Here is a 9,543-nt window from a genome sequence, read left to right on the forward strand (position 1 = left end):
CACAGCCATGCGCTGTAGTATCCCACATATGTACAAAATTAAAATTAAAATTAGTTTTTTCTTTGTATTGTCCATATTTCACTATCTGATCTGGAAAACTAATATCAGGACACAGAGCATCTTTAGAGTTTACATACTTTATTTATACAGTTCATGAAAGGAAATTCTCGTTTACACTCTGTTATTTTAGAGACATGCTTCTTACACACAGACACAAACAGGACCTATGGATGCATTAGCGTGGGGTTGCTACTCAGAGGCCTGTTTATGGGCTCCTTCAGGGGGTCCTCGGCAGTACTCATGAAGTGACCTGATACTTCTCCAGCTGTCATTGGTCCACTTCGGGACTTGAACCATCACCCTTCAGGGTTCCCAACCCAAGTCCTTACTGTCTGAGCTTCATGGTTCTGTGACAAAGGAGAAAGCTTTTATACAATCATAATGTGAAATACACTCACTTCTTCATGAATCAAGGACATCAGAGACTTCTAATGGTGTCAGCAGACTCAAGAACACTTTTAACTCCAGGGTGATGAAACACAAAAAAAGTTTGAGTTTATTTAAACAATAAAAAAGATTCATAACATCAACCTATCCCTGCAATTTACAACATTATATCATGTGTACATTTTCAGGCAAACTGCACTGACTTTTGATCTCTGCTTGGAAAGGGACATTTCTAGGTGCTGGTTTCTACTGTTTTGTTTTTAAATTTTTTTTTTATGTGTAGAATGTAAAAGTCTGTGTTTTGGTTGTCTTTATACTTTGATAAAAAGAAAAAAACTGGGAACAAGTTTACTTTTTCAGGGTTTTTTGTGCATAAGGAGGAGCAAATAAAGAGAAAGCAAAAATAATTATTTACAAAATAAAAATACCATGTTTATAGAATAATTAAAAACGATTGTGTTATTTCTAGTAATAATTTAATTTGTATTAACTCTTTAATGTAACTCCTCCTGTATCCAAGACAAATGTCTCCCCAGGGAGACAAATAAAGGAACCTTGACTCTTTAACGTCACTTTGACATCCACCATAATCACCCCAAAAAAAGTCCACCACAGCTTTAGGAAGACATTTTACTTTGAAGGTCTTAAGCGGAAGCGGAGTGTGTTGTTGCGTGTGCAGCGAGACTCCTGTGTGTTTTACGTGTGTGTGTGTGTGGTGGTTCAGGGCGCCACGTCGGCAGAACCAGCAGCAGAGAAGAGAGGTGCGTAGCTGTGGCTGTAAGTGTGAGTGAGAAGTTAGACAGCAGCAGATCACACTGATGAGATAAAACCAGGAGAGAAAACAGCAGCTGGGACTCTCTCACACACTGAAGGACACATTCACTCTTTTTTGCAGGTCTGATCGGAGGCTGAAACAAGAAGCTGCTCAGCTTGTCTCAAGTTTCTCTGCCAGGTGTGTTTGTGGGGAGAAACACTGGAACAATGGTGAAGGTAAGGACCAAACCAGCAGCTTCCTTTAAAAAAAGTCAAATAAGTGGAAAATGTGCTTTAAAAAAAAAAAAAAAAAGCTTGAAAGTGACTGGATTTTAATGGCATGCAAGATCGAGGCTATACGAGTGTGTTTATAGAAGGCGATAGGAAACATGATAATTTGGAGTTTGGTTATCTTGATATGTAAACTTTGTGTTCATATCCTCTTTGGTGAGATTTTTATCAGCTTTTTCTGAGAAGTTCGTGTGTGTGTGTGTGTGTGTGTGTGTGTTGTATAAGCTTTATGAGAGAGGCGTCACACTCCTGCAAATGTTACTCAAAGCATGACCCAGCTTTGCCAAATCTTCTCTTTTAAAAAAAAAAAAAAAAAAAAAGAGAGAGAGAGAGAACATTTTTTTAGGCCTACTTGAAGTTTGGCGGACAGATCCACTTGCAGCAACACAAATAAAAGACCTCGCCAGACTGGTTTTGTTTTAACCTCAGGATACAGGCCTCGTTTGTGGGTCACATGAAGAAGAATAGGAAGGAGAAAAAAAAACATGGGGGTGGGGTGATGGCCCTCCTTTAAGATGATTCATACTGTATTTCTGTTTGTGCATTTAAGAATGTGAAGTATGAAGCTTATTAGAAGCTCCCTACATGTCATGTACAAAGCACACAGTCATGGTGGCGAGAGGGAGGGATCTTTAAATATGAAGGATCACAAGTCAAAGAGGTTAAGACAACAATGAAGCATGATGCCTACCTGTCATCTGTTCAGCTCCTACTTATTAGCGTTATCACCAAACCAGAATATCAAACTTACTACAGCAACACAAACACAAGTTCGAGGCTCCCGTATTGGATCATTTCTTGTTTTTAATGGCCAAAAAGTGCAGACAAACTCCTGCGAGCTGAAAAACATCCTCAGTCCTGAAACATTGGGTAACTTATTTGTACAGTTCAGACGTGTGCAGCTTTTTTTGTATAAAATATGAAGATCTGCTTTTTTTATAACATCCACTTCATGACATTATAGTTATTGAGATTGTATTGATTTAAAACTTGTAAAAATATAGAAATCTTGGACCAAAAAAAACATTTAAAAAAAACAAGCATAAAGCTGGATAATTCAATAGATGATTTAATCTTGCATCATCTGTCACTTCAGAGGAAAAAGAAGGAGGGGAAAGCCCAGATGAAATGTTGTTTCATTAAATCCTGCATACACACACAGACCTTACTGACTGTACTGACAGAAACACCGTGTGTTAAACAAACAGTGTTTACAGAAACGAAAGGGCCCCAACTCTCAAACTGTCCATGTCATCTAAGTGTGGTTGATAATAACATGTTTTCACCGCGTGTGAAAGGCGTGAGCCGGGCTGACGAGACAGAGACGCGTATCTGTAAATCAGGTAAACAGCACACCTTGCTCTTAAAGAGGGAGGACATGGTGTGAAAGAGTTTTCTTTTTTATCTGCAGCACAAGTTGATTTATCAGACTGAAGAATATAAAACACGACCTAAAATCCCAGAACGATCGTTGGAGGCACAAATCAAAAGACATGTTGGGACATGTAGAAACTGACTGAACATTTACTACAATCACAGCTGTGTGCAGTTTGTAAAACCACCAATTCACCTAACTAGCCTGTCATTGGACTGATGCTAACATGCTAACTCCACACGGAGAGGCAGCCCTTTGTCCAAATGGGATTCAAACCGGGAACCTTTCATGTCGTGATGGACAGAACGAACCGTCAGAACTTCAGATGCTGACTCGTGTATTATGTTTCCTGATTTTACTTCTAGAGATGTAAAAAAGGTGCAACCTTTCGTGTAGCAGTGATTTTAGTTTTCCTCCTCTTTGGTGAGAATTTGGTTATTCAGGAGAGACAGAGGAAGTGAACCGTGACCCCACACGGGCATCCATCAAGTTAGAGGAATACACAACCGAGTCGACTGTTTCAAACGTCATTGATAGAAATGTGTGGTTGCCTTTTGGATTGGCGCCGAGAGCTCACACCTGTCGTTTATTGTAACGACTCCACGGACACGAGAGCTGATTAAACGTGGTTTCAGGAGTTCTGCTAATTTCTACTTTAGGCCACTCCCACTGACACGCCCCCTTTTGTGGCAATCAGGAAACACAACATGCATTTTACCCTCCTCTCCAAATTACATCCTTCACGAGGGGGAAAAAAAAAAACATTGACCACAAAGAATGTGGGACATTTTTTGATGAATGTGTTCTGCAGAAAATAAAATCGATCCAGTCTGTGCAGAAGAGGCGTGGACGTCTCGATGTTTGGATCCGAGAATGAGTCAAGCCTTTTGTTTCTCATCATGGCAGCAGCATGTTTCATAAGAGCCTCCCTGCCCTTTCAGTGGAAATTATGCTCATAACCTTTGTCTGAATAAATCCAGACTGAAAAGTTGCAACACTGTGATTGAGCCGAGGATGTGATGAAAGAGACGGGGATCACAATGACACGGCCGAACTTCTGTATTTAAATGTTTTTGGTCATGAGTTCTCAAATATTGAAATGTAAAGATGAGGAGCTCACTTCTGGGGTGTTTCTTGTGTTTTGCAGGATGTGAACAGTGTTAACGTGGAGCCCCAACCCGGCACCAGTCTGGCCACGGAGGAAGCTGAACCCGCCTCCACCGAGCCCACAGAGGGTAAGCAAGTGCGTTCCCCTGGCTGTGCGGCGAAATGCTGAAACCTCAGCAGGGGAATATGGTGCAATCTGTGTTCACATGTTGCCTGGTGCTATTTCAGAAACAGAAACCGTTCATCAGGGGGCTTTTTTGTTTTTTTGTGTAAAAGCAGCAAGCTGCTATTTGTGTCCTCGCACCGAGACACTCTGCAGGAGTTTAATCCCCCGCTGCTGCTGCTCTCTGTAAACATCACTCGTGTTATTGGATGGAGCAAAAAATGTGTTTTCAGCAAACCTGTCGGCCATGTTAACAGTTTACTCACCAGGTGAATTGTTGAGATCTGACCATCATGGAGCTTGTGTTAAAGCCCAAATAAAAGTTGGTACAGACTCCTTCAGTTCCTTATTTTACTTATGAAGGGAAATATTTAAATTATATTAAAGGTCACATCTCCTCCTCCTCAGGTTAATCCACTCTGATCCTGTATTTGATCATGCCTATAAACCCCTCTATTTCAGCCCTGCTCAGAACAGGCTGTTTCTGTGTCTGTAGCTTTAAATATGTAAATGAGCTGTGTCTGACCACGCCCCCTCTCTGGAAGGGCTCGGGTGTACTCGCTGCTTTCTGGCTCCATGTCCTATTGTTTACGGTGAGAAGGCAGACTCAGAGGGCAGAACAAACACCTAGCTGTGGGAGTGTCACCCACCTGGGGGAGGGGCTACTGCCCTTTGTGATGTCATGAAGGGAGAATCTCCAAATGGCCTGTTTGATTTTGTTTTTTATATTCTTTTCAATTCTATTGTGTCATAAAAGGGAATATTTAAAAATGTATAGAATATAAAATCAGTGCTGAATTCTGAATTGTTTGTTTCACAGTTTTAAACTCTAAATTATATCTGATCTTGTTTTCAGATCCGGGGAAGGATCACGAGGTGCCCGCTCCCGGCATGATGTGGCGAGTGACCGGCGGCCTCTTCAACGTCACAAAGGGAGTCGTGGGTGCCGCGGTGGGCGGAGTTGTCTGGGTGGGCGGCAAGAGCCTGGAGATCGGCAAGTCGGCTGTAACCACGGTGCCCTCGATGGGGGTGGGGCTAGTGAAGGGCGGGGTTTCCGCTGTGGCCGGCGGCGTCTCCACGGTGGGATCGACGGTAGCCAGCAAAGTCCCGTTTACATCCAAGAGGAAAGACAAGGCTGAGTGAAGAAGAAGAAGGAGAGGAGGGTGAAGATGATTGATGATGATTATGATTATGATGATGATGATGGACTTGCCCCGCCCTGAGCCAACAGAAAGAGACCGCCTGTCAGTCAAACTCCACAGTGCCTTCTGATGCCTTCCTCGGTCTGCAGAGATCCAGACTTTGATGCTACATGTTACAAGTAGTTCTCCGTTACCACGACAACCAAGATTTACCAAGAAAACCTCCCAGTCAAACATTTTATTGAAAACGCTCCTCATCTGACTCGGAGTTGTACTTCTGGAAGTGAATCTCTGGCTTCAGGCAGGTGACACGGACTGGAATCCACTTCAGCACCCGCTGGACGACTTTATGAATATTTTATCTGTTTACAATCCGGACTGAGGCTGCTCCAGTCCTCCTTTTTTTCCCTCTCTCTCTCTCTCTCTCTCTCTCTCCTCCTCACTCTTTTCAAAACTACACATAATGTTGGTGATATGTTTCTGAATAAAGATGCTGTTTTTTTTTTTTTAAACATGTATTAAAGTGCTGTTGACGAGTTAAATGTTCGCTGTTCAGTGAGAAATGAAACGTTTCAGTGCTGGAAGCGAGGGATCAGAAACGCTCTTCTCTGTGTCTGACCTCCTTTCAGTCATGGGAAGAGCCCGAGGTGGAGTTTTTCTACCCGGCAACCTCGGCGCTGCATGTATGAACACTTGTCTGACACGTATGTCTGAAGACTGTTGATGCAATCATAAATACAGACTCAGGCCTTTCTCCCCAGCTATGTTTAGTTTTCAGTATGTGTGAAATGTTCAATCGCTGCATTTGACCAAAATTCACGAAAACAAAACATTTGAAAGAAGAAGAAGAAAAAAAAAAAAAAGTGCCCCTTTGTTGCCTGAACTGTTCAGTCGGTAAAATGTTGACCTGTACCTTTAATCGGGAGGTGAAAGCTGTGAGCGCTTCGGTGCAGACGACACGTTCTTGAGCTTTAATGAAAAACCAGCATTTCAATGCAGCATGTGGAGTGAGGGAGAGCTGTTGCTGATGGGTCTTACCTTTGTGAATGTTTTGTGTCTTTTTTTTTTTTCAATATATCAATAAAGTAGTTTGGAAGGTTAAAGCTGCACTGTTTTCTTGTAAACACTTGATAACTCATTTTGGGATCCAACACATGTTCTGCTGATTCCTGTCTCGTGACATCCTTGCAGACCTGTTCGTTTCTTAAAATGTAATCATTAAATCGACGCTCAACAATTTGCAGTCTTTCTTCTTTAAGCCTCTTTTCTGCACGCTGCAGCAGCAGCATTCCTCAGCAGGTTACCTCCCAGAGTTGGATGAGAAGACTCGCAAGAACAGTAAATAAGCTGCAGATGTTTGGCTAACTCTTGTGCACCGATGAGACTTTGTGGTTTTTTTGCTATTAACCCTGAAAACAGGTTTCCATGAAAAGCTCAATCAAGTGTGTGTTGGTGTTGTTTGGCCTGTAGAGACGGTGAGGGAGAAATATGATACCTGATAATCAGTGGATGGAGATACTTTCAGGTCAGCTGAGCCTAAAAAACTGACAAACCAGCACCAGAGGATACCAAGTCTTTGGTCTGGCTTGTGCTAGTATTGTTAGACAAGTACACACAAATTCAATAAAATGCATGAAATGTAAAAATTATATGAGGAACATTTCAAATTCCAAGAGAATCAGAATAATGCAATACATTTGGTAGCTATATGCCTGTATGCAACAGAATTTAAATAATTATAATTTGTGCATTTTAAAGTGTATATTGTAACTACAAATGTATAATTTATGTTTAGTAATGACTGATTATTGACAAAAATGTGCTACATAAGTTGAAGATGTCTCGTTCTCCAGCTGTCAAAATAGAGACGTTTACTCTTTGACACTAGAGGGCAGTAACGCTAACACAGAGCCATGGAAGACGCAAAAAAAAAAGAGTCAGAAGAATAAAAATTAAAAAAAAAAAAAAAAAAAAAAGAAAGTTGCGTACCCGGAAGTAAAGCGGAAGTAAGGCGGAACTTCGTCGGGACTGTAGCGTCCACGTGTGAGTGTTCACATGTTTCTCTAATGTCAGCAAATAAACAATACAGGATAATGAGAACAGCTTGTTGATGTCTACTTCATGTGAGGAAAGAAGGTAAATAAAATATGTGCTCATGATTTCTCTAAAGCTGGCTTCTTTTTATCCTCGTGTGTTAAATAACAGCTGATGACTCGCCATGTTTTTATATCTAAGTCAGCTGATTACATCCTAACAGTTTAGGACTCTAGAAAGTCTACAGTTTCTGTTCTTAAAGTTTGAATCATTTACTGTCTTTACAGGTGTTACGGTGAAAAATGTGACCGTGCTAACCGGTGACTTTCAGCCGAACGAGTCTGTGGTTGTCATGGTTACAAAAGACGTCATTCAAAAATCAGATTTGGTCCAGGTGTGCTGTCAGTGACATCACATACCTGAAACTACACCTGAGGGGCGCTCTCTATGTCTTCAACATCTGCCGTAACCATGACAACCACAGATTGTCACATCGTCACTCGTTAAACCTTCTGTTTTCCTGTTTTTCAGACACTTGTTAGAAAATGTTGAGTGATTCTGAGGCTGCAGAGCTGCTCTCCTTCCTGAGCGCCGGGACTCGCCCTGATGTCAAAGGACAGGCCACCGGGTACATCCTGGGTCTGTCGGCACACAGGTACGAGACTGACCAGGTGCAGTGGAACTTTTATAACACAGCATGGAAGCTTTGGGCGCTTTGTTTATGGACCCTGCTCTTCAACCTACCCTAGACGTCACGTCACTTCGCTGTCCGTCTCCCTCCGCTGGCTCACGTCGTATTTAAAACATTTTTTTTTTTCCAGTGATGGTTGCCGCTTCTTCCGCTCTAAGCCTGACTTACTGACCGCCCTGTTCGCTCTCACGTCCGACCCCTCCATCGCCATAGTGAAGGACTGTTACCACATCATGATCAACCTGACGGCTGACGAGACTCTTCATCAGGTAAGTGACAGTGAGGGGTCCTAATCTACATCTCTGTTTATAAAACAATCAGATTTTTTTTCACAACGACAAAGAAGTCTGAATTAAGGGATCGTGTTTTGCGTCTCGTTCAGGTTTTGGTGGCGGACGTCGACATTCTTCCGGTGCTGTTTAAAAACCTGCAGGATCCAGAGTACCCGTTCTCCGACCAGATCTGCACCATCCTGTCCAACCTGAGCCGCCACAAGAAGACCTGCAAGACTGTGTTCAAGGTGAAACGTCTGAGTCACGTTTAACATCCTTTTCGTCCTCTCGGGTCACCTCAGGTCAAACGCAGTGGAGGATTCTGGAGGTAAAGTGTGTCTCTGCTGTTTCAGGTTCTCCAGGAGGGATTGGGTCTGGCTCAGCTGGTCGAGATCTTCTGCACTGAAGGTTACAATAAAAGGCCAAACTCCACTACCTGGGTCCTCTGCTGTCCAACCTGACACAGCTGCCCGAGGCCAGAAGCTACCTGCTGGACAAGGACAGGTGACTGAGAGCTGAGTGGGGAACATCTGTCTGCACCGCGGCGTTTTACGTTAACTGTAACCGTGTGTGTGTGTGTGTGTGTGTGTGTGTGTGTGTGTGTGTGTATTCCAGATGTGTAATCCAGAGGTTGCTGCCCTTCACTCAGTTCCAGGCATCGGTGGTGAGGAGGGGCGGAGTCATCGGCACCCTGCGCAACTGTTGCTTTGACCACGGTAAGCGCGTTCTGCGTCTCGTTTCGGCGTCCGTTTTTAAAGAACCCCGCCTTCTTCGCCCCGAGTAACCAATCAGGACGCACTAAATTGAGACGCTCTGTTCTGCAGAAGATTTGCTGTTTCTCATCTCCAGCTGTCCCTGCCCCCCCTCCTACCCTTTTTGTTTTTAAACTCCGCCCCTGTCGCCTAGCAACCTCAACAGCTGCATCAGAACAAGCTCATATAGCTGCAGTCATAGTTTTTAATGTCACTTTAATTTTTTTTTTTTTACTTTCCTGTCCATTATTATTCGATTGAGTTGAAACCAGCGTGATGAAATAATTGCAATCTGAAGAAGAGAAAAAAAAGAGATTTTTTTTCGCTCTGGATGTCCTCAGTGAACCTTTTTAATCCTTCAGATCATCACGAGTGGTTACTCAGCGAGGCTGTGGACATCCTGCCCTTCCTCCTGCTGCCGCTGGCCGGTCCAGAGGAGCTGACCGACGAGGAGAATGAAGGTGAAGGTTTCTTTCTCGTTAATCCACCTTTTAGTAAAATGTAAGATTTTTCTTT

At 42.9% G+C, this 9,543-nt stretch overlaps 2 protein-coding genes across 3 annotated transcripts; both read left to right on the forward strand.

The window, feature by feature from the left end:
- Window positions 1-1,136: 1,136 nt before the first annotated feature.
- Window positions 1,137-6,108, forward strand: LOC306822912 (transmembrane protein 263). 2 transcript variants are annotated; one of them, XM_079342212.1, is made up of 4 exons: window positions 1,137-1,208; window positions 1,343-1,437; window positions 4,014-4,101; window positions 4,993-6,108. In XM_079342212.1, exons 2-4 carry the CDS (start codon window positions 1,429-1,431, stop codon window positions 5,277-5,279), a joined length of 384 nt encoding a protein of 127 aa, XP_079198338.1. In that variant the 5' UTR covers window positions 1,137-1,208; window positions 1,343-1,428; the 3' UTR covers window positions 5,280-6,108. The 2 variants fall into 2 exon arrangements, with proteins under 2 accessions (XP_079198338.1, XP_079198337.1); XM_079342211.1 differs by lacking the exon at window positions 1,137-1,208 and having other exon boundaries at window positions 1,225-1,437.
- Window positions 6,109-7,274: 1,166 nt separating this feature from the next.
- Window positions 7,275-9,532, forward strand: hgh1 (HGH1 homolog; the record flags this gene model as incomplete). Its single annotated transcript, XM_079342472.1, is given in 8 exon segments — window positions 7,275-7,414; window positions 7,844-7,967; window positions 8,134-8,272; window positions 8,386-8,523; window positions 8,629-8,692; window positions 8,695-8,779; window positions 8,891-8,991; window positions 9,390-9,532. Coding segments are annotated over 7 exon segments (780 nt in total). The 5' UTR covers window positions 7,275-7,414; window positions 7,844-7,857.
- Between the last annotated feature and the right edge of the window lie 11 nt (window positions 9,533-9,543).

Source organism: Symphodus melops (genome assembly GCF_947650265.1).
Source record: "Symphodus melops genome assembly, chromosome: 4".
Classification (NCBI taxonomy): Eukaryota; Metazoa; Chordata; class Actinopteri; order Labriformes; family Labridae; genus Symphodus; species Symphodus melops.

Bases quoted from the DNA above. Each gene is read 5' to 3' on its own strand.
- LOC306822912 (XM_079342212.1), top strand. The intron at 4,102-4,992 runs GTAAGCAAGTGC...TCTTGTTTTCAG, and splicing joins CTCCACCGAGCCCACAGAGG to ATCCGGGGAAGGATCACGAG.